Raw genomic sequence first — 24,744 nt, forward strand, 5'->3', positions numbered from 1 at the left:
TGGGTTTATTAGAAAGACTGCTTAGTACCGATAACAATGATACCAATATCATCGCAATCTTCGAACAAATAACGGAGATATTAAAGAAAATGTGTGAAGAAGTCGCGACCCCCTAGCCAATTTCCCGCAACTTTTCTATGACGTCACGGAACCTTGTTTGTGCGATCGGCGGCCGCCTAACTGACCTGTCGCGACGACACATGACTGGACGTCTGTAATGGGGCCTCTAGTTCCATTTGACCGCATCACTTGAATGCTAACGTGCAGTTAACGCACTGAAAATTATGTTTTATTGCTGGCCCGTGTGACGTCACTCGTGCTCATAACACGTCACTGTGGCGCAAAATTTCAAAAGTTTTTAAATACTTCTTGCTTTTTTTTCGTTACAAAAACATCTTTTGTGGCTGTAATGGAGCTGAGTGAGATACTGAATCCTAGTTCTTTCAAATTAAACGAAGTTGTATTTTCTCTTCATGGCTCCTTTAATGGAACAGTCAAAGTTGTGTGAGGGAGCTCCTTAGTCCAGGAAGCCCTGGGTCTGGGCGAGCTGTCTCGCTCGGTCTACCAGATGTTGGCGATCCGAGTTTAAGCTGGTCATCCGTGCCTCATCCCCCTGCTCAAATGAGCGGTTGGGACTTGGAGCAATGGATGGTGTGTGGCGGCACTCCTACACCGTAAGGTAGAAAGAGCAAGGCTCTGCGCAGAATTTACAAGAGTGTGTGTATAATGTCAGATGTGTCGAGTGCAGTAATGTGCAATGTGGAAATGTGTCCTCCTGGAGCTGTCTTCGCGAGAAATGTTGATATATGGATGCGGAAAGGTTTTTCATCCCCATCAGTAATGTGCCAGGATGTCAGTGTAACTTCTGGGGGTAATTTCTCGCGTTGGGCTCATGGAAAAGCTGGCTGCCATCCCAGAAGAAGATTCCCAGTGTGTGTGAGCTCGGGCTGCGGCGTGAGCCGCCTCGTTCCCTTCCAGGATGAATGAGCCGGTGTACGGTAGATGACGTTGGATAGATTAAATTTATTCGGCTATTGATGAAATGCGTACAATTCGAGCTGCAAAATTATTGAATGAATGAATGAATGAATGAATGAATGAATGAATGAATGAATGAATGAATGAATGAATGAATGAATGAATGAATGAATTTATTGTCAATAAAAAGGAAAGGAAAGACCACCAGCAGGCGTAAATTGTCACACCTAGGGGGGACACCGGAACGCCTGCTGGTGTGGGAGTTGGGGCAGAGGATGACAGATTCAGAGAGAGGAGAGACAGACCAAAATCTTAAATCGTGCTGCTTCGATGGATCTGAGCTGCAGATATCGGAGCGTTTGAGGTAAGAACAGTAATACAGCTTAGCTAAATAAATAAACCGTTCATCAGGCAAAGATTTTATTTTCAAATTACAATAAATCGCCGAACACGATGTACCAAGTCAGCACTATATGTTGACTGACTGGCAGCGGTACCGGACGACAATGTCGTGGCTGTAAAATAAGCTGACGGCGCAGGCTTACCTGGCACTCACTTCTGATGAAGCGTTAGTAAACGTCTATATCCGTACGAGCATTGCATGTGAGCCAGCTTACTCTAAACCACAGATGTGTTGCCCCGTTCCAGAGGAAACTGCGTTCATCATGATACTTCCGGCCACTGATTTCTTTACACACCGCTCAAGGGGTGTGTAGACCCCCCTAGTTTTTCTGGACACCCTCCCTTGAATTTCTATATTTTGCTCATGCCAATTCTTGCATTAAACGTCTGGGCAGTATGGTCAAGCCCCAACAAATGGAGGAGTGAAATACCACGATACCATCTAAGCGAGACAGAAGCAGAAAATACGTACTTGTCTAGTTTAACCTAAGGAGTTTCACTTCCCAACCAGGGACCAAATTTCTCTTAAAATATGAAGTCTCATAGCTTTAGCTGCAGTGGACGTCAGGTGAGCGTCCACTGTGAGCGCAAATTGTGAGCTTCCAAAGACAATCGGTGCCCATGGTATAAGTGGTGCGTAATTCGTGTACTCCTTAAGCATTGTTTCAAAAACTTTCATCTCGTCATTGGCCCTGGCAAGAACTTTCAAAATGTCCTTATACGTTGAAAAATGGTCGGACCTTTAAAACTGAATACTGACCTTTTCAGTAAAATCCAAATTTCTAAAAAATGTTTTTATGATTAAATAGAAAACACCGACTTCCAGGTGTATATACAGAAAAACAGAAATATATGTCACGCGGATGAGCATTTGGTTAAGACGTATTATTTAACTAGTGGACTAAAAAAGAAACAGTTTGTGTAGTTTATCTATAGCCTCCCACCTCTCCCTTTTGATTCGATTCCTAGGGAAACCCCTGCTTCCGGCAGTCCGTCATTGCATTTACTTTAAGCACTAAGCGAGGGCTGCTAAGTGCATGCAGGCGCCTATAGAGGAAACAGATTTTGATTGAAACGCCCGCCGCTCTATGCATGGCAGTCGGAATAAAGAAAAGACGACCAATGGACGTACGGGGGATCATGCATGTGCTACGAAAAATGGGGCGCTTGTATACAGTATTGAGCTGGTAAATACATTACACACGAACCGATAAAAAATGCATTGTACACAAACACAAATATATCAACGAAAATTAATTGAGCCCCCTGACATTTCCGAGTACAGGCGCTCACGCATAGGTGCAGTAGTGGTAAGACCATTTTTTCCTACTTTGGAGTTGGGACCATTAGTTCCGAGGCCATTTTTTCCACGGCCGCAGATTTAGGGGCTGCATGGTCACCTAGCTCAATTTCACTTTTAGGGTAACCGAAAACCGAAACGATGTTTTTCGGTTCAGCTCCTGAACGAAATAATCAATGTTTACGCTGCCGTTCGGGCCAAAATTATTGTTTTCTTTTGTTTTTCGGTTCCAGTCTTTGTTCCGTTCTGACACCCTGTTGGTAACTAGTACGCTGATGTGTCATTTTGCTTATTCCCCTGATAGCATGAGCTCTGTTGGGGCAAGGGCAGAAGCGGACATCATGGAAGGGACGAGCATGGCAAGCCGAAGTAAGTTTGCCCTTTGTGTGCTGGCATTGTCGAGTCATGACAGTCTTGATTCGCAAGTTTAGTTTGTTCAGATTAGCGGTTTAACTTAGTGAAACCTTATTGGAAGTTGTCGGCCTTGCGTTTCTGAAGTTGGCGCGTGTATCAACATGGCTGGTCTGCCTATAGTTCATCTCACAAGCTAGCTGCAGCACTGTGGAGGCTACATTGTTATCAATAGTGCGCTCACTGAGGGCGCCTAATCCGCCGTGAACGGGGTCCTGAAAGGACACTCCCTTCTCCCCTCTCGGCAAGTGGCACCGCACGGCCCCGGCGCCTTTTGTCGCTTCCTTCGCGGTGAGTTAGGCGCCCTGAGGGGGACAACAATGTAGCCTCCACAGTGCTGAAGCTAGCTTCTGAGATGAACTATAGAATGACAGCTTATCGCCGCGTTCGTAGAGCAGTACAGAATGACCTGAATGAAATACTATCAGCTGGGAAAGAAAGCACTTGCTACGTAGGTTCCCTTTCCAGTACAGGTGCCGAAGTAATGGCAGCAACAGAGTCGTTTCCACTGCCATCTCATGCGCTTTGTTTCAGTTCTCTCACAACTTCGAGCGAAATTCTTGAGTTTGCCAATGGCGTTGAGGAGGTTGATGTAGCTTCCAGCAGACGTTTTGACGAAGATGTGCTTTATTGGCACCAAAACGGCGCACAGCAGTGCATCGCCGGAGACGAAACATTGTTTCAAGGACAGGAGCCTAACACTGCTGCTTTCAGCCAAAATCTGGTCCAGTGCACCGCCAGAGACGAAACATTGCTTCAGGGGCAGGAATTTAACACTGCGGCTTTCAGGCAAAGTCTGCACCAGTGGAGTGTGGCGGGAGATGTTCCTCATGTTGCAGTCACACAACTTTTAGGAGTGCTGCGCTTGCACTCGTGGTTCTCTAGCCTTCCAAAAAGTGCTAGGACGCTTTTGTCAACACCGAGATCAGCAGAGGCTGTTAAATGTATGGGATGGATCAGGCCAGTATTGTCATTTTGACCTCAGTGAGAGCATTGAGGCAGCACTGAGAAATGTGCCTGTCCCCGATCCAGTAATGCTGCACGTGAACGTAGATGGCTTGCCTCTCACTAAAAGCACGCGCGACCAATTCTGGCCAATTCTTTGCAGAGCAGGTAACTGTGAAGGTAGCAAGCCATTTCCAATTGGCATTTACTACAGACAGTGCAAGGCTCCGGATCACAATGCTTTCTTGGAGCAATTTGTCGCGGACTTGAAAGTCGCCTTGCAGCAGGGTATCGCGATTGGAAACAAAGTGATCCGCGTAGAACTTGCAGCAATAATCTGTGATGCACCTGCTAAGTCCTATATTTTAGGCATCAAACCCGCCGCGGTGGCTCAGTGGCTAAGGCGTTGCGCTGCTGAGCACGAGGTCGCGGGTTCGATTCCCGGCCGCGGCGGCCGCTTTTCTGATGGAGGCGAAAAGCAAAAACGCCCGTGTGTACGAGATTTCGGCGCACGATAAAGATCCCCAGGTGGTCAAAATTAATCCGGAGCCCTCCACTACGGCGCGCCTCATCGCCTGCGTTGCGTCGGCGCGTTAAACCCCTCAATCAATCAATCATCAATATTTTAGGCATCAAGGGTCACAGTGGATACTTCAGCTGCCCAAAGTGTACTACCGAAGGGGATTACAAGCATGAGCGCGTGTGCTTCCCTGAGATTTATGCTCCATTGCGAACAGATGCTAGCTTTCGAAATGCAGAGCTGGGATAGCACCACAACACTGACACTATTCTCAGAGAGCTCCCCATTGACCTAATTCAGCAGGTACCGTTAGACTACATCATGCATCTTGCTTGTTTAGGTGTAGTTCGCAAGCTTCTGTGGCTATGGATAAAAGGGGCGAAACGCTACAGAATAGGGAAAAAATCAAAAGATGCTGTGTCAGCAGCAAGCACTGACATTCGGCGTTACGTGCCATCGGAAATGTCCCGAAAGCCGCGAAGTTTGTCTGATGTTGAGAGGTGGAAGGCTTCAGAGTTCCGCTTTCTTTTGCTTTATTCTGGTCCTGTCGTGCTTAAGTCGAGAATACCTAATCGTCTGGTAGACAATTTCATGGTCTTGCATGCTGCCATGAGCATGCTATGCAGCTCATCATCTTTAACCCAGCTCTTGGAATATGCGCAGAAACTGTTAGTGCATTTTGTCAAAGTATTCACTGCCATGTACGGCGAACATGCAGTTTAACTTAATGTTCACTGCCTGGTTCCCGTAGCAGATGATGCCCGAGTCCATGGATTCGTGCATGGCTACAGTGCCTTCCCTTTTGAAAACTACATGCCTAAACTAAATAAGTATGTCCGAAAACCAGAAAAGCCACTTGAGCAGCTTTACAATCGGGTTATGGAGGAACGAGCCCTGTCTAAACACACTTTCCCTAGTGCGCACAGCATACCAGAAGCTGGAAAACTGGCATTCAGGCATGAGAATGGGCCTCTGCCATTTGGTTGTGTAGGCCCTCAGCATAAAAGTTGGAAGTTTTCTGCTGATGTAACAATCAAAGCAAACGAGACAGATTGCACATGCATGCTGAAAGACAAAAGTATCGCCAAAGTTGTGAACTTCGCAGTCTGTGCTCTAAGCCAACAACCAGTGCTTATTGGACAGAGGTACACGAGTTTGGAGGACCTTAACACGTATCCCTGCCATTCCTCGCTCATCAACATTTTTCTGGTGTCGAAGCTTTAGAACCTGCACTTCTGGCCTATCTCAGAGGTTGCAGCCAAATGTGTATGGCTTCCCTTTGATAAAAAATATGCTGTGTTCCCGATGCGGCACATGCAATAAGCTTTGTATTACAATTTCGTTTTCAAATGTAATTTGTCTTATCAGTTTTATCTGCTAGCTGTTTGTGGGCACCATACTTTGCGCTGCTTTATTATCTTTTTTTTAGCTGAGACGTTTGCCATTGTGGCATTTCCCGAAGAAAACAGCTTGGCTGTTGCGCATAAAACATGGCTGAACGAAAAAGAGGATCACACATTCTGGCCAAGCACCAGAAATCCAGTGAAGCGGCGCCGAATGACAATGGAAGGGGCGGCACCATCGGCCGACTGGGCACAAGCCAGGTGCTTAGTGATGTGGTGGGCTGGTAAGCTGCCGTTTGTATTTTTGGTGTTTCCGCTTTTAATGAAGTTATTTTCAGATGTCTACGAAAAGGCCCTGGAGAAGCTTCAACTCTTGCAGTATCGATCGGATATTAACAGTGAGGAGGAGCTCGGACGGGGAAAATGAGAAAACGGCGCGCCCTCCCATTTGATCTTGAAAGCGAGCGCGGCGCGGATAGTGCATGTGATGAGCCAGATTATGGCCCTCCAACGCTGCCGCCTCCACCTCCAACGGAGAAGGAAAAAGGTACAAAACAATTGTTTTTGCTTTGCACAATAATGAGTAGTAACAGTGAACCTTTAAGAAAAGCTGTTCTTTGGGTAAATGCTTTAGGTAAATGTGACTATGTCATCAGAAAAGTTTTATATGGGACCTACCTGTTGCACTTGTAGTTTATTGTCTTTAAAGGCATGGGAGGTTTACTTTATGAGGTAACTTTTCTCTTGGTCTTAGAGCTACGCATCAAAATTTATTGTGGAGGCACCTGCCTAACATGTTCCCTGCTGTAGAGTACGTTCAAGGGCAAAAGTATGATGGGCACGGCAGAGCTGAATGAAACGAATTACTGATTCAGCCTACCATCACTGCTATGTGTTGAGATGCTTCATTATTTTTGCGCTACACTGTTATTAACTCTGTATATTATAATATGACTGCTTGAAAGCCCACTGCTGAGTAATACCAAAGGAGACACTGAGCAGTTCTCTCCATCAACGGTATGCTCTGTAGTGACTAGCATAAGCGTCTTCATGCGTCAAACCCAAAGGCAGAAAGAAGGAAGGAATCAAAACGGCATAATCAAATTTCTTCAAACTGAATACAGCCCAAGTGCACCCGGAGCCCACATATTGAAACAAGGCATCTTGATGGGGGACGTTGCAGCAATCTCCATCAGTTGGTTGCACCTCACCAACTTTTACCCTCGATTGCACTCTGCTTATGAACAGCATGAACAGCAAACAGCATGAAATGATTTTGGTTCCAGATGGATACGACCTAACGCTTGTCCATGTGCCGTCATCATAGGGAACTAAAGCACAAAAAAGGCTGCCGCCAGGTGTGTGGTGCATATTTCATTGCCGTGCCTAGAGGCTATTTTGGAATAACTATTTTGGAAGTAGAAATAATGGAAAACGTACATTTACAGCCCGGGACACAGCAAACATCCCCGACATGCACACACCCCCTTCTGGTAAATACTCAATTATTTGTTTTCATACCTGACAAGGAACTGTTGTGGATGAAATATCGTTTTACCCATGTTTCTGTCCAACTAGCCCACCGGTATGAAGCGTCCTGCCACTCAGGCAAGCCCTCAGCCGTTCAGCCATGGTAAGTTCTAGTCGTCTCACTGCTGGAGACAGAACCCAAAATTGCCACCCATGTTTCTGTCCAACTAGCCCACCGGTATGAAGCAGGCGTGACACGCCCTGCCACTCAGGCAAGCCCTCAGCAGTTCAGCCATGGTAAGTACTAGTTGTCCCACTGCTGCGGGCAGAACAACAAATTCTCACCGATGTTTCCGTCCACTAGCCCACCAGTACGAAGCAGGCGGGACGCGTCCCACGGCACAGGCAAGCCCACACCGCATAAACCATGGTGAGTCCCAGTTCCAATTTTATAGCACTTATGTGAACAGTCATGTTTCCTTATTTGGTTTTAGGTGGATCTGCCAGCCCTGCCTCTTCATTGGCTCGAACCCACCCAGAAGATGGTAGGCTTTCAGCAGTCCTAAACAATTGCTGTTGACTAATTCCTGCTTTTTCAGCTCTTCCTTGCTTGCTCTGAAGTCTGCTTTACTGTTGTAAATCGGCTTGCTTTGTTATCTCCCGCCGCCTGAGCCAGGCGTGTGACGTATCAACAACTCAGCGTCATGTCTTTCTTCGCGCTTTCTTCCTTCCCAACTCCCTCTCCCTTGCTATGCTTTAAATACTGTGTTCACGGACGCATAAATGGTTCAGTCCCCAGCGCTGTCTTGTCTGTCGTCCACGCACCGTGTGTGCGCCGGCTATGTAACAGTGGCGACGAGCAAGAAAAGAACCCATGAAGTAAAAGAAGAACACGGCGAGCAAAACCACGGTACGGTCCTTCAACAACCTGCAGCAATGACAACGGCAGCCATGGCTCACCACCATCTTCCCGAGTATGGCGGCGAGAGGGACAATTGGAAAGCGTACGTCATCAAGGCAGAAGCTTATTTAGAGGCAACTGGGGTTACCGACACAGCGAAAAAAAGGGCGTTGATCGTAGCAGCGTTAAACACGAGGACTGTGGAGATTCTGGCGGGTCGAGTCGCTCCGAAGAAACCGAACAGCCTAACCTACGAAGAAGTCGTTGCAGCGCCGAATGAATATTTTGATCCGAAGCGCCACGAGATAACGGAAAGCTTCCGGTTCTTCAATCGATGTCAGCATGAAGTTGAACCTTTGTAACATTTCCTTGTCGACATCCGACGCATTGCAGACAACTGCAATTTTCGCAGCATGCTGGAACGACTGCTCCGCGACCGTATAGTCTGTGGTGTCAGATCAAAGGCTTTCCAAAAACAGCTTTTGGCAAAAGCAAACTTGACTTTGGAAGAGGCCGAAGCGATAGCATTATCAGCCGAAACGGCAGAAGATGACGCAAATAAGATATCGGGCGATACAACTACCGTACTGAAGGTTAGAGCACTGCACGGGCCTGATTTTAAGGCCCGAGCCCGGCCCGAGCCCGCTTCGCGAAGCCCGAGCCCGACCCGGGCCCGTAACACTTAGCCCGAGCCCGGTCCGGGCCCGGGCATTCATAAGTGAGCCTGGCCCGAGCCCGGCCCGGGCCCGCCATCTCAAGCCCAGGCCCGGCCCGGCCCGGTGATTTATTTTTTGGCCTAGGGAGGGCCCGCGCGTGTGTGACCAGGCCCGGTCTTTGACGCTGAAGAAAGTTTGTTTATTATATTCCGGGCGATCAGACGGAGCATCTAGCCTGTACAAGCACGTCATGAACTGAACGCAAGAAATAAGGGTTTAAAAGTGCACGTAGTTTAGCTTTCACCGTTTGCAGTTCACGCCACATCGGCGTAATAATAGCTCGTATTCTTAGACGAGAGACATCATCACCTTTGATTACCAGACTCTTGGCAACTTCACGTAGTCGTCTCGGCCACAAGTTGGTATTGCTGAAATTTTTTGATCGCGCATTAGAATCAACGAGTATGTACGCTCGTTGAAGTACTTCACATGCAGTGGTCGTTAAGCGGTGGTGTTTCTCTGGCATGCGTGTTTGATTCCCGGCCACGGCAGCCGCATTTTGATTGGTGCGACATCTAAAACACACGTGTACATACATAGACATAGGTGCACAGCTCCAGGATATCCGAATTAATTCACTCCCCTCTTGGGCATCCCTTGTAATCGTATCTTTGGTTTGTTATACACCAAAATATAAAATCTTGATGCAGTACAAGAAATGTCATTAAAATTGCAGTATAGTGACCATCAGACCTAGAAAAACACGTTTTTAAAATAATGCGGAAAACAGCAAGGAGCGCGCAAAAATAAACCAAGAATATTCATTTTGATGCTCTTTTCTACACTTCACGTCGGACCTATTAACGGCCGTGCCTATGAATTCAAGCCCGAGCCCGGCCCGGGCCCATGGCGTCGAGCCCGAGCCTGGCCCGGGCCCACGGCGTCGAGCCCGAGCCCGGCCCGGGCCCGCGGCATTGAGCCCGGGCCCGGCCCGGGCCCGCCGAAAATCGACTTCGGGCGGCCCGGCCCGGCCCGCGGGCCGGGTCGGGCCCGGGCTTTCGGGCCGGCCCGGGCCCGTGCAGTGCTCTACTGAAGGTTGACGCGCAGCACGTGTTGACGAAAGAGCCTACTCTAAAGTGCGGACGCTGCGGAAGTAAGAAGCATAACAGCCACGCATGCGGCTGGGCCAAGAGTAGGTGCTATCGCTGTGGTATAAGGCCGGCTCATCTTGCGAAAATGTGTTCGAGCGACGCTCCGAGGAAACGCGAAACCGTGCAGACGCAAGGCATGTGGGGACGAGCACTGGCGGTGGCGGAAGACTGTGCGGAGGGGAACGTAGACGAAGCTATATATATATGCACCTCTGGACTTTGACTTCATCTCGGATGTGGCAATTAGAGCCCCCAATTCACAGGGTATTCACTTGGTGCGGCGTTGACATGCCAATGCTGATAGACACGGGGTCGCCCGTCTGCGTTGTGCCACGCGAAATTTATGAAAAGAACCGGGAGAGATGGCCGGCATTGCAACCTTCATCTATCAAGCTTTCCTGTTATCTTGGCAAGCTCTCCATACAATTGGACATGAAGGTAGCCTACAAGGGTGCCGTAGTAGACTGCTCATTGGTAGTATTAAATTGCCCCGGTCCTAGTCTATGCGGGCGGGACCTAATTTTTTAGCTGGGCAATGCAGGGTCACCTGTCCTTAACTTGACTGCGGAAGCCGGATCGCCAACGAGTCTGCCGGCCGTGGACGCCATCGTCAGCGAGTTTCAAGACGTTTTCAGCGCGGAACTCGGCTGCATCAGCGGTCCCCCTGAGCACCTTCAACTCAAGGAAGGAGCTACACCCAAGTTCTGTAAGGCACGATCCATTCCTTTCGCTCTCCGTGATAAGGTTTCTCAAGAACTTGACATACTGGTAGCAATTGGGGTGTTATCACCGGTATTGAATGCGCAGTGGGCTACGCCCATTGTGCCCGTCTTAAAGAAAGATGGAACCGTTCGGATTTGCGTCGATTTCAAGATCACGTTAAATCCTGTATGCGAACTGGAGCAGTACCCATTGCCGGTGATTGGCGACATGTTTGCGTGCCTAAACGGGGGAGAGTACTTCAGCACTCTCGACCTGCGTGACGCGTATAATCAAGTACCGCTTGACGAAGAATCGCAGAAGCTATGCGTAATTAACACGCATCGAGGGCTATTTTGCTTCAAGAGGCTGTCTTTTGGCATAGCGTCTGCCCCAGCCATCTTCCAACGAAAAATCTAAACAGTCCTGCAGGGGCTACCAGGCGTGCAAGCTTACCTCTATGATGTCTTGGTTGCGGAGCGACAGGGAAGCAGCGAGACCCTGCGAGCTGTACTGCAGCGTTTCCGGGAGCACGGTGTAAAACTCCGTCTAGACAAATGCAAATTAAACAGCCTTCAGTCACGTACAGTCGGGGACTTAATTTTGCAGACCACGCGAGCGCGTGGCAAAAGCCACCGATGCGCGCTCTGGAGGCCCGGCGCCTGTTGTCGAGACCAGCGCGGCGCGCATGCGCGTCCTGTTTTACTCGCGGGCACGCCAATTTTCTCGCTTCCTGCAGCGGTGCTGCAATGGTCACTCAAGCACCGCATAGCGACGCCTTTGTAGCATTCCTTTCTTCCCGATGCCACATTTGGGGCCTAACGTGACGATTGCGAGGGCTTTGGCGCAAGTGCTCCTCGCGTCCTGATAAACACTTGCGCGGAATGCTTTATTTGTTTGTTTGGTGCTTTATCTTTGATAGACGATGAGACGAGCGGCTTGCGAACGGAATGAAGCGCGTACGAAGCAGTCTCACGGTACCGCGCTACCGATGACGAAATGCCAGCTATATGAATAGCGAACCTTTATACACCTTGTTTATTTTGTAATTTGACCACTGAACATATATTTCAGCTCACTCTCCGCTGCCCATAAAGTAGGCGATTCGCAAGTTTTATAAAAGAAATTATTTCGGTGTTGTTGCTGCCTAGTTAATTACACCAAAATGATAAAAATACGTACTCACATAAATTGTCTGTTCGCTCTGCCCATCGCATTCGTAAAAATGGCACCTCGGGTTCCCATTGAATTCCGCAAAATTATTCGCTACCTTTGAGAAGCCGTTTTTCAAAGGGAAGTTTGCCGGCTTACTAATAGACCAAGACATTCTGTTATTCCAGGAATTCTTGCTTACTGGGATGAATTGCTCCAAAGCCAGAACAGTTCTTTAAGGTCGGCTTGCATTGATTCATTATGAGGTTTTAACGCGCCGATTCTACACAGGCGATTAGACACGCTGTAGTTGAAAACTCCGGATTAATTTTGATTACCTGGGGATATTTAACATGCGCCGAAATCCCGAACACACTTGAGAATTTTCGCTTTTCGCCACCATTAGAAAAGGGCCACCCTGCAGATGCCCAGCGAACGGAAGGACAAGGTCAACAACGAAACCGGAGGACAAGCTGATTGTTTCTCAGTGGTTGAACACCCGTTCATTAGTGACAAAGACATTCGGAAGGCCCTAAGTAGCGATCAGTATTACGGCAAAAAGTAGCGAATAATGTTATGGCATTCTTCGATGGGAACCCGAGGTGCCGTTTTGAATGATGCCGACGCGAAGAACGAACAATTAAAATGAGTATGTCTTTCAATCATTTTTAAGTAAGGAAGTAGATATTAAAAATAAAACAGGGTTTGTTTTATAAAACTTGCAAGTCGCCTACTTTATGGGCAGCGGAGAGTGAGCTGAAATATATGTTCAGTGGCCAAATTACAAAATAAACAAGGTGAATAAAGGTTCGCTATTCATATAGCCGGCATTTCGTCGTCGGTAGCGCGGTACCGTGAGACTGTGCTTCATACGCACTTCATTCGGGGACGCCGTTCGCAAGCCGCTAGTATCATCGTCTATCACCGCTAAAGCACCGAACAAGCAAATAAAGCATTCGGCGCAAGTGTTTATCAGGACGCGAGGAGCATTTGCGCCAAAGCCCTCGCAATCGTCACGTTAGGCCCCAAACGTGCCATTGGGAAGGGGAAGAAAGGAATGCTACAAAGGCGTCGCTATGCGGTGCTTGAGTGACCATCGCAACACCGCTCCAGGAAGCGAAAAAATCGTCGTGCCTGCGAGTAAAACAGGACGCGCATGCGCGCCGCGCAGGTCTCGACAACAGGCGCCGGGCCTCCAGAGCGCGCATCACTGGCTTTTGCCACGCGCTCGCGTGGTCTGCAAAATTAAGTCCCCGACTGTACTTAGGGCACCAAATCGACAAAAATGGCCTACACCCCACTGAGAAACATGTGGAAGCAATCGCCCAGGCTCCTAGCCCGACAAATGTGCAGGAACTACGCTCATTTCTGGGCATGCTGTCGTATTACTCCAAGTTCCTTCCGAATATGTCATCTTTGCTTGCACCTTTGTACCAGTTGCTTGGCAAAAATGCGCGTTGGGTCTGGGGAGAAGCTCAAGACACCGCTTTTGCCAACGCAAAGCAGTGCCTACTTGCGGCAGGGGTGCTCGTTCACTACGACCCCGCAAAAGCCATTAAAATTGGAGTGCGACGCTTCTCCGCATGGCATTGGTGCCGTGCTGTTTCATACAGATGGAAACGTGAACCGTCCCATAGGCTTCCGTTCGCGAACGCTGACCACTGCTGAGCGGAATTACTCCCAGCTAGAACGTGAGGCCTTGGCCCTTGTTTTTGGGGTGTCGAAATTTCGCGACTATCTCCTCAACAGATTTTGCTGTGGTCACAGATCACCAGCCGCTCCTGGGCCTGCTGAAAGCGGAGAAGCCGACGCCAGCGTTGGCTGCAGCTCGAATACAGCGCTGGGCTCTCTACCTCGGCGGATTTCGCTACAAGCTTGAGTATTCGCCCGGTAAGCTGCTACTAAACGCCGACACCCTCAGCCGGCTACCGCTGCAGACTCCAGCACCACCAGCGAGAAACGAACCCCCAGAGTATGTTTACGCTCTAGCAAGTTTCGATGATGGTACTGTGACTGTCGAAGAACTCAAAGAGCTAACTGCGCAGGACCTTTTACTAGCGAAGGTCGTTGAGTACACCAAGAATGGCTGGCCGAAACATATAAAGGACACAGAGCTGGTGCCATTCTCGGACCGCCGGTTAGAACTATCCGTGGCTCATGGGTTGTTATACTGGGGTAATCGAGTTGTTATTCCCACACAAGCACGAGAACGGGTGCTACATATGCTGCATGAGACACATCAAGGGTCATCGGCAATGAAGGCTGTCGCCAGATCAGCATTCTGGTGGCCGGGACTCGACCGAGAGATAGAACACCTCTCAGCGTCGGGCCACAACTGCGTGCAAAAAACCTGCCTATGCCAGCCTCTGCTCAACCAATGAGTTGGCCAGCCGTTAAGAAAAAATGGTCAAGGCTGCACACCGATTTCACCGGGCCGGTCGCAGGCAGCATGATATTGGTGGTCGTGGATGCTGCCACTAAGTGGATTGAAGCCCGGCCCATGAGGCATGCGAGCATGCAGTCCACAATTGCCAGCTTACGCAGCATTTTTGCCAGATTCGGTGTTCCACGCACAATAGTTACGGACAATGGCACGCAGTTCACTAGTGAGAATTCGCCACTTTTGCGAAGAACAATAACATCGCACACCTCCGTACGGCTGTGTATCACCCACAATCTAACGGGCTCGCTGAACGAGCTGTTTGGACGATTAAGGAAGCTTTATAGATAAGCGAAGGCACATTAGAAGAGAAATTAGTGAAAGTACTTTTAAACTACAGGAGAACGCCGTGCCACGAGGGAAAATCCCCTTACGAACTTCTATTCGGCTACCTGGTCCGCTCTCGCTTGGACTCGTGTTTCCCACCTTTCCCAGGGTCAACCCGGGAGACGAAAGAGTGGACACTGCCGCCCGACACAGCCGTGTACGCCCGTAACTACGGCCAGGGGGAGAAATGGACACCAGGGAAAGTTCAGTCCACAACAGGGTCTCGCATGGTCATCATACAAACGCCCGCTGGGGTGGTTCGACGTCACATAGACAAAGTGCGTTCCAGGCCGAGCCCGGCATCCGCACGGAGCGGCGTTCACCGAGACCAAGACGTGGGGAGCCCTTCGGCTGCAGCTGCGCCCACACCAACCGACAACGAAGGCGATTTGAACGAGCAGCCTGCAGACCAGGTGGCACCCGCAAAATCGTCGCCGCCTATCCAGAAGGCGCAGGAACCCCCGCAAGTTTTGCGACGCTCTACTCGGGAAAGAAAGCCTGTACAGCGTTTTCAATACTAAGGGAGGAAAAAGGCTGTAAATCGGCTTGCTTTGTTATCTCCCGCCGCCTGAGCCAGGCGTGTGACGTATCAACAACTCAGCGTCATGTCTTTCCTCGCCCTTTCTTCCTTGCCAACTCCCTCTCCCTTGCTATGCTTTAAATACTGTGTTCACGGACGAATAAATGGTTCAGTCCCCAGCGCTGTCTCGTCTGTCGTCCACGCACCGTGTGTGCGCCGGCTATGTAACATTTACTAAGCTTTGTTTGTGATGGGCTGTAATGTTGGTGATGCCTGTAAATTGCTCTAAACCTCACCGAAATTGCTTGCAGCCTGGTTTGAAAGTAGCTCACAGGGCGCGCTTGGCACACCGACTGGATGGAGACAGCAGCAAGGTAATGCTATATGAGATTATCTCGACTTGGGTGTGGCAACAGCTAAAATAAGTACATATGTTAACTTTTTACTTCAGGTCAAGTCAGTCCAGTGCACTTGTCACATGCTGCCCCACACCATACCGGCAAGTATCCTTGATCTGTTTACACTTAAGCATCGATTTTACTAGATAGTTTTGGGGCGGTTCTATACCACTTATATGGGCTTTTTAAGGTCATCTGAGGGTATTGTGTACTCCCCATAAGTTAGGCGATGTTTGAGTAATAAAGACCTATTTTTTCCCTCTTTTTTGCAACTGCTTTGTTTTCAATAGTGCTATCACAGTGCCTCACTTCTACGTCCCATTACTTCCATTTAACACATGTTGTCATTTCGATTTCCCTCATTTTTGAATCAGATCCGACTGCAGCTCAATTGGGGCCACAGGCAGACCCACAGCTTCTTGGTAAGGTTCCCATTTATGGGAGCTCTCCATCGCATCTTATTTTTCGCCGTGTTTTTTTAAGCCAAAGGAGTTTTTCTGGCTATGGTCGCATCTATAGGTTTCTTTTAAAGTAAAGTTACAGAGGTTTTAACACGAAATTTTGTTTCAGCCTTCATGGACCGTATGCTGACTTCAATAACCACTATCCAGCTGACGCATCAAGCACACACAACTCCTGGCGCAGCTTGTGAACAGTGCACAGGCATCAAGCCCAGGCTTACAAGGGCTTCCCGATCTGCCGTTCGGAACGCTGGCAGATCCGATGGAGTGGGAAGCCCATCTCGGTGACGACAAGGAGGCAAGGCTTCAGATGGTAAAGATGCTATGCCCTCACTTGCAACTTTATTTTGGCGAAAAAAGCCAGTAGGGCAAGAAGCCTTTAAAGAAACTCTGTTTTCGGTTCTGCACCGCGCTTAAAAACTAGATTTTTAAGGGAGAATACAAAGTATCGTAACAAACTTGACGTGTTTGTTCTTTTGCTCGACGACGCTGCACTGCAAGCAGCCTAGTGAGTGGCAATGATGTGCATGCTGTTAAGAGCTTGCACATCACTGTTAAGAGCTTAAGGTAGGATACCACTCTTCCTTCATTAGAGCTAGGTAAGGCAAGTATTCACAAATTTCAGCCTGACGAAAACTTTCAAGGTATTTAAGCAATTGGAAACAGCTCTTATAGCACTGTGACAGCTTTAAATATTGCCATAGCACTACATAGCTGTCTGAAATAGTGTGAGGCCACACTGACCACTCACTTTTTCAGCATTGAGCTGCAGTCTGGCATAAGGGGAATTCTAGCCTACTGATCCCCTAACCATAGAAATGCAATATTTAAAATATTTTGTCTATTCTGCTGCCTTTAAGAGCTTGTCTTAGGGGCAGTGAAATCAATTTCAGGCTCGTTTTTATTTCGTAGCTTTACTGAGTGCAGTATTTATTTTTAATGCATCTCGTCTACCTTTCGGTACCCACACATATTTTAAGCTGCATAGCAGTTTACAACGTAATATTCATATATAATGCATATTATAATATGCATTACATATGAATATTATAATGACCACTAATATTTAGAATGTTCTGTGACCATCATGGTCTGCTTGTGCGTGGTGACTGCATCACTACCTCACGTGGCACGGGCATAGGTTCTGTATTTGAAGTGCAGTACTACAACAGCTTTGCATTTTGTTATTAATATATATAAAAGATAAGAACATGTGGCAAAATGGCGCAATGACTGATGAGTGACTGAAAAATGTCCATGCTACTTTTTGCATGCGATGTTAGCTTCGCCTATCAAAAGTCCAGGTTCAGCAGATTTTAATGAGAATTTATCAAACCGCCCCAAGGTTCCTCAGTGATGCATTAACCTATTTTGCTAATGTGAATGACTTTGTTTCTTACTTTTCTGCTAGAAAAAACACATGATTGTGCAAGGCGGCGATACCGTTAAGCAACAGACTGCCCGCATTCTAAAAAGCCTGATGACGTGGCACGTCGCCAAACAATTCAGTTGGTTTGGTGCCAAGGGAAAGATGTACTCCGACCTAAACATCTGCAAACTGATGTGCAGTAAGTACAATCTCACATTTTAAAGCATCATCTTTCTCCTTTACGTATTTTAGTGCAAATTGGAGTATGAAGCAGTGTAGCGGCAATGCACTGCCCCAGAGCAAGTCAGCAACACCTTGTGGGAGCTGCTATGTGCTCTGAAGTCATTGAATTACAACTTTGCCTTTTATTGTGATTGCATGCAATCGTTTCTTTACATATAAAATGCGGGTTTACATTGATTGTTAAAGTTGTGCGTCAAACAGTAAGAAAGCATTCCTCCATAAAGGCTTCACAATTTATGAACTTTGTAATTTTTTTTTCATGGGCTGTAAAATTATCATCCTATAGTTATTATCTGCTACTTTTGAGCTTGTGCCAAAAAAAGGTACGCAGACCTTATGCTCCGGTATGGCATCTTCCTTTTTACAGGTCTGCAGGAGTGCACTGGGCATTAGCATCTATTTCATTAACCATGTGCTATTTTGCCATAGTATTTGTACCACAACATCGATGCCTGTGTATGAGATGTTAAAGGGACCCAGAAAAGCCTTTTTTAAAGGTACAAAAGGTCTGTATTGTCGCGTAGCACCAATAAAGTGATACAATGCCGTTGGAATTATTGATCTGCATTCAGTATTAGCTGCGCCAGAAGCAACCAAGTGCACCTCTCCCCCCTTGCCGATCGATTCCTCCTCCCTCTCTGCTTCTTTAAAAGCAGCTGGAAACACTGGGAATAGCCATGTGACATCACGAGCTCGACTTCCGTTCTCCGCTAGCTACATTCCTGCGCCTAGGCACGCGTCAATCGCTGCAGACCCGGCTTTGCCTCGGGATCGCGCAGGAAGGAGGAAGAGCAGTCGGAAGTCAATGGCAGTGACGTTGCCGGCGACCGACGATCGGCCGAATCAGGGGGGCGCCTCGCCGTTGCGTCAGCCGCGATCGGCGTTGCGTCAGCCGCGGTCGGCTCGCTGCGTCGGCGCGCTCATCGGCTGAGAAAGGCGATCTTCAAAAATTGTTTACAAATTATCCGTACAACATAGGGGGCTCACACTTGGTTCACAAATCACCCGTTATGTGTTCTACCACCTGAATGCATTTGATTGCCACCTTCACAAAGCTTTTTTGGGTCCCTTTAAAGGCGCTCATCTGAACTAAGCTAACTGTAGCACTGCTCTGGGGATCGGTCTGCTGTGTGTGTACCTATCCAAGTTAAAGCTAGAACATAATAGGTTTGCTACACAAAGTAAAATCACCATGCACTTCTCATGCGCTTCTGTCACTTGCCTGAAACCTAGTCACCTCCCTTCTGTGACGTAGCATTGTGATGTTCTGTGAAATGAATTTAAAAAATCATATGTGTGCACTAAGGTACCAACATGGGTTGGTGACTTTTGTTTTTCACCTCATTGCAGTTGTACCGTGCCATTTTTTATATGCAGGCATCCTAACAGAGGAGCGGGGAAGCAAGGAGCAGGCAACTTTAAAAGACATTGAAAAAGCATCGATGTCGTGGTTTCGGCACGCGACGGAGCGGGCAGCTGCAGAACAAAAGGGAACAAGGGCCAGCCCGGTCGATGAGCTCATCTAAATTCTACAAGCTTCTACATTTGAATAAAAATGTTCTTTGTACGTGGTGTCACAGCTTTTGTCACGTCAAGCACTTCAAAGCATGAATTATTTAGCATATTATTTTAAAATATGTTTCATAAAGGTATTTTATAAACATCCCAAGGAAGTCCCTTTTTTGTTCTGCTTGGGATGTCGAGTAACCATACAAATGTCCCGAAACATGTCCCGAAAAGGACCTACAAGCACATTTTTGGAACATCGCAGGGAGCTCCTTTCTTTATTCGACATGGGAGATTTGACCTCCCAGTGAAGTCATATCTGGGACATCCCGGAGAGGTCTATTTTTGTATCACTTGGGATGTCTTTGAAACTTAATTGGGAGATCCCTGGGAGATCCCAAACTCCCAAGCGGGACATCACTCGCACTTACTAAGGATGTCTGTGTGTTGTCTGGGGCACATGTGTAGAACAGATTGCCATATCTTTGAGGCTATCGCAACGTAATACTCTTTAAAGGGACCCTGCAACACTCTTCGTGCAGTGCAAGTAAACCTGCGCGACGTTTAGATTAGACTTCCAGGAACACCCGAGCCCAATATTACACGTGCACGTGAAGCGGTAAGCGCGCAAATGGCCGTGAAAGACGCGGAAAAACCAACCACGCTCTCCAATTCTCCTCATTTGCACCCCTGGCATGGCCTCTGCGACGTCAATCGGGCCATGGCTGTCCTGGCTGTTGTCCTATTGGCTGTTGTCCTATTGGCTGTCGTTGGTCAACTTCGCGGCTCAATTCCGGCATTTCCTGTGTGGATCAGCCGTCGTCGGCGCTGTGTATGAACCTCCTCTATGTCTGAACCTGTCCGCATGCTTTTGGTGTTAATTTTGTTTTGTGTGCGCGCGGAGTTTGAGTGACGAACTAAATATTCCACTTTCAATGAGCCCACTCGACAACAAACGTTTATTGCCTCAAAAACGCCTACCAGCCTGAGCGCTTGCTTGCGAGCAGGCCACCCTGGAGGAAAGAAAAGTTTAGGAAGAAGCGTCACGTGACTATCGTGAAGCCTAGTCATAAAAAATAAAAAGGAAAAACTGATGGGAGATGCCCCACCTCACGTGATAGGCAAGCGGTAGTTCTTTGCGCCTCACGCGGCCGCCCGCCTGCCCGCGCTATGCTGCGTCGTTCGGTTTGGTTGCCGGGCCGTCCGGGTATTCGGGTTTTGGCGACGAGTACCCGTCCGGGCGTTGCGCGCAGCGCTGCCTGCAACCCTAAACGCGCAGCGGGCTGATCGTGCAGGCAAAGTGTTCGGCCGGGAGAGACAGAAAACATCTTTATTTATTGAGCTCTGAGATCCGTCGAAGTGCGCCGCAGTCGAAGTGTCGTGTTCCGCCGCAGTGCAAAAGTGGAGATGTGAGAGTACGACATCCGTGCCTCACATTTTATTTCACAAAACACGCCTCACTTCCTTGGTTCTGGTAATTTTATCTTTTCACCTCTCATGCGTAATTTAGCGTTCGTTACCCATATACCTATCGCACGGATTCCGCTACTCGGACAACCAGCCCGCGTTCTGCCTGCGACGCTAGACGGAAAATGATTTGTTCTTCCCGCGCCCGCACCCAACATCAGTGGTTCTGCACCTTTTGTTCTCTAATGCACTGAAGGAGACAGCAACGCAAAAAGACGTCGTCACGACAATTGTGGCACGTACAACGTGCCACCATGCCGGAGCACCGATAAGGCGAATGTATGCAAATGCGCACGCGAGCGAAACCAAAGCTTTTCGCACCACCTCTCAGCTGATGGGACACTCGTTACAGCGCTATGATGTAAAGGGAAGGTGGCGCGATAACTCCCAGCAAAATTCGAAACGTAATCGTCAAAGCACACCTGGCAAACACCACGCACCCGTAGGACGCTCCGTGCTTGTGAATGTTTACAGCGGCGCGTTCGAGCAAATCCGGTCGTGGTTCCATGTCAAATTCGGCTCACAGCTCGTGAAGGTGCTTCCTGAGCATGGGATCTACGTATCGTGTCGCTTTGAACAGCGACAGTACTTCCACGATACGAGGGTGGGAGCGCAACGCTGGCGAAAAATCTCGTACGGCGCCTTCGGCAACGCCACTCGCCTCCACCTCCACCGGCAGCATGGAGGCTCCTCCATGACCGGCAGCCAGCCGGAGCCACTAAATGCTACCGCGGGCCTGAGAGTGGTGCATCTTCCATAATGCACTGCTCGGGAGGAGCCCGAGGAGAGGAGAATGCGGCGTCAGAGGAGGTTGGCTTGCCAAAGCTGGGCCGCCTGACGTCATGCTCCCTCCTAACAATTTTCTTCCTCCATGCAGGCCACCATGCCTGGCACCAGACCGGAAATAGACCCGTCCACGTTGCGGGGAAAAGGACGAAACTCCGCGGCCTGTGACATATTGTTACGAACAAGTGGACAATTCCCAATGTCCCTCCATCGACGACGACGAGGAGGTGGCTGACGCGCAGCCGGTGCGAGCTCGGCGATACCCGCCATGTAAATAGTTCAGAATACATAGACCGCATCTCATTGTTCATGTCCTGCGCCACGTAACATGTTTGGTGGAGTGTGCGAGTGTCTCCCCGTCCTGGCCCCATCATCGCTACGTCTCGGCACCGGCGAAACATCGAGGGTACGCGGACCGTGTCGGGCAGCCCCAGCCCCGCCGCGATCAGCACATGACGATGCCCCCGCCCCATGTCCCCAGCCCATGAGAAGCCGATCAAGAACCGAGACCAGACGAAACGTGACCAGCCAAGACGTGTCGCCCATGCCGTGTCTCCAGCCTTCTCGTCCGGCGCGGTTCCCAGCACCCTCATCGGTTCGTCGTGGCCTTCTGGGCGTCGATGTTCGGAGACCAGTCGACATCGAAGACCGCCATCGTCATTGGCCGTGGAAAGGACTTCACTGTTTATACACATCGCATCTCATCCTCACCACACCCATCCATTCACGGTGACCGAGCACGACCGAGACGGTCTTCTTTGGCCGGGGGGTGATGTTACGAACAAGTGGACAATTCCCAATGTCCCTCCATCGACGACGACGAGGAGGTGGCTGACGCGCAGCCGGTGCGAGTTCGGCGATACCCGCCATGTAAATAGTTCAGAATACATAGTCCGCATCTCATTGTTCATGTCCTGCGCCATGTAACAATATCGAAGGCCGCCGAACAGAACGCCGCGCGCCGCCCCCCTCTCCGGGAGAGAGCGCGCATCTTTCGTGGCGTTGTCCGCGGTTGAGTTGAGAGGGAACATTTATGCGCGATTTTTCATCGCGCGTAGTTTCGGTGAACGTGAACGGATTTTCATAATTCGTGCGGGAGGAGATGGCTGGGACAATAGACTTTACCCCAAAATACATTCCGAGTAGTCGATGGTAAGTGTTGCAGGGTCTCTTTAAACGTGTTAATCCTAAAAATATGACGGGTGCTTCCACCCAACAGGCATTAATTCGAAGGCTAGATAAGAGCGCAGCCATCCGTCGTGCGTATGAAGCGATCGCGCCCCGCGCTCTACTTAACTGCATTGACCAGGCAGATTATATAAAGTACGTAAGCCTGGATAAGAAATACCTGAAAAATAATCACCTTTTAGTGAACCAAATGTTATTTAAGCACCAGAAATTTTCCATTGGTAGTAGGGAATATTGTCCGTGTGTCGAAGGCGTGATGCGGCCCAAGTTAAAGAAGTCGCATAGCTGCAATCGTAGGTAAAATAAATTCATTATTATCAGGTTCTATGAGTCGCTTTGCATCCATAACATCAGCTATGCTTTCTTTTTATTGCGATACGAAGCGCGAAAGTTGACGAAACGCCATTTCGAGAAGCGTTGCAGCATACCCGGCTTTCGTTTCAACCATCGGCTCCGCGCGCCGGAGCCGATGGTTGAAACTACGCTCTCTCCGGGCGATTGGGACGGCCGGAGCAACGGCGCGCCGCCGGCAGCCTATCGCGGAGGCCGTGCTTGTACAAAGATAAGCGAAATGGCCCGGCTAATCCGGACCCAGGCCGCGCGAGTGCTCACTGCAGGCACAAGTAAAGGTTTTCGATGGAATTAATCGTGAAGGCCACTGGACCATGGTCGCAAATGGCGGTGCGTCCCGCATGCCTACGCCGAGGGCTGGGGAGCGGTCTGAAGCTGTCGAGCGGTTTCTCAGTTCGCACCTGGAGTGTGCTGCGCGGGACGATACTGCGCCTGTCGCGGTTTTTGGGGGCTTTAACGTAGCCATCGGTGGACCGGCCGGAGACCGTGTTTATGTTGCACGAGGTAGTGCTGCGCTGCTAAAGTGACCTCGCGCAACTGAAGATGGTGGAACGTATGAAATTACGCCTGAATAGTGTCCAATGTGTTGAAAGGCACACAATTCCCGGTGTGATGGGTGTGATTAATAAAGAAATACACTGCGTATTTTCTATTTGGTTTATTTTATCGTTCTTCTCAGAGTCTTCTCTGTTCAGGCATGCAGCTCCGCTGGTGTACCATTTCCGCAGAGTCGAATGGCTGTATTATTTTCGTCGAGTCAGCCGACACTGCTGGCCGCAGAAGCCGCGTTGCTCAGCTCAGTCTCCGGTCCTCGGACTCGGTGAGGTGCGGCGGCTGGGAGATGCGCTAGCAGGTTCAACGTGGAATCACAGGCTGCGGCATCACGGCTGGCGGGTCTTTCACTTCGGCGGTGGGAAGATTTGACGTAGGCGGCGAAGTCCCACCGAAGCATGTTATTGGAGCCCAGGGAGCAGGGTACTTCGTCGAAGGCGCATTCACCGCCGAAATGGCGCGAAATGCCGCACAGAGGTACGGCGTAGGTTTTCCCTGTTCTAACAGCAGAAGGCCGGACCGCTGAGAACTGCGGAGCGCGCGTGTCGTTTGGGCACGTACTTGCGCAGCCAGAGGTTCTTGCCGTCCACCCGACGCTTCGGACTGGAAGGGTGCGTCTGGGTGACGTCCGCGAAGCCGGCGCTGCAGTGGACGTGTTCGCAGCTCAGCGTGTAATGGTGCGAGGACACGCAGCGGCAGGGAGAACACGCCTGTACGAAAGCGGGCAGGCTGCCGTGGAACTCGCCGGGGCGAATGCGGTGGGCAGTGCCGAAGACCACGAGCAGATATCCTACCTGCCGGCTGAAAGGATGCCGTGATGGGCGGTCAGAACAGCTGGAAGCAGCGCCGGGCCTAACTGCGTTCCACGTTGGTTGGTTGGTTGGAACCAAAAATTAGTGGCGCGTACCCACTCTGGGGGATTGGCCAAGTCAGATTGGGGAAACTGGTCAAGAAATCAAACTAAGGGTAAAATAGAGCTGTGGAGTGTGAGGGAAGTGATGTTGGCAATTTTGAGGGGGAAAAAAACTATAACGTACTGAAGTAAAAACAGATACTACACCTACCAGAGAAAGAAAGTACGAAGTGTCTTTTAACAGGGTAGGCGACCGGATTGTGAAATAAAAGCGTGAAGGGCGCGACAAACATCCCCGTGGCAGAAACCTAAACCCGATGCCCCAAATGACAGTACATTCGATACAGACAAGGAA

The 24,744-nt window shown here is 49.4% G+C and overlaps 1 protein-coding gene and 2 pseudogenes across 2 annotated transcripts; all 3 read left to right on the top strand.

Moving 5' to 3' along the window:
• Positions 1-2,985: 2,985 nt before the first annotated feature.
• Positions 2,986-6,249, top strand: LOC144155463 (uncharacterized; annotated as a pseudogene).
• A 2,436-nt stretch (positions 6,250-8,685) lies between these two features.
• Positions 8,686-16,319, top strand: LOC144138622 (uncharacterized). Its single transcript, XM_077671010.1, has 6 exons — positions 8,686-8,863; positions 10,022-10,515; positions 10,619-10,783; positions 13,678-13,818; positions 14,804-16,035; positions 16,184-16,319. Exons 2-5 carry the CDS (start codon positions 10,440-10,442, stop codon positions 15,214-15,216), a joined length of 795 nt encoding a protein of 264 aa, XP_077527136.1. The 5' UTR covers positions 8,686-8,863; positions 10,022-10,439; the 3' UTR covers positions 15,217-16,035; positions 16,184-16,319.
• LOC144138631 (uncharacterized) lies at positions 16,189-21,527 on the top strand (annotated as a pseudogene). The gene is made up of 3 exons (XR_013315918.1): positions 16,189-16,387; positions 17,486-17,642; positions 19,064-21,527. The product of XR_013315918.1 is annotated as an uncharacterized LOC144138631 (transcript).
• The last annotated feature ends 3,217 nt before the right edge of the window (positions 21,528-24,744 follow it).

Source organism: Haemaphysalis longicornis, unplaced genomic scaffold (assembly GCF_048455015.1).
Source record: "Haemaphysalis longicornis isolate Haplotype H1 unplaced genomic scaffold, Haemaphysalis longicornis Haplotype H1 scaffold_1, whole genome shotgun sequence".
Lineage (NCBI taxonomy): Eukaryota > Metazoa > Arthropoda > Arachnida > Ixodida > Ixodidae > Haemaphysalis > Haemaphysalis longicornis.

What these genes read in the sequence shown, in the direction of transcription:
- LOC144138622 (XM_077671010.1), top strand. Translation starts at nt 10,440, where the DNA reads ATGGCCGGCATTGCAACCTTCATCTATCAAGCTTTCCTGTTATCTTGG. An exon ending in CCATACAATTGGACATGAAG is followed by an intron (nt 10,516 to 10,618) that starts GTAGCCTACAAG and finishes TGGGCAATGCAG; the next exon opens with GGTCACCTGTCCTTAACTTG. An exon ending in AGGAGCTACACCCAAGTTCT is followed by an intron (nt 10,784 to 13,677) that starts GTAAGGCACGAT and finishes TCTCCTCAACAG; the next exon opens with ATTTTGCTGTGGTCACAGAT.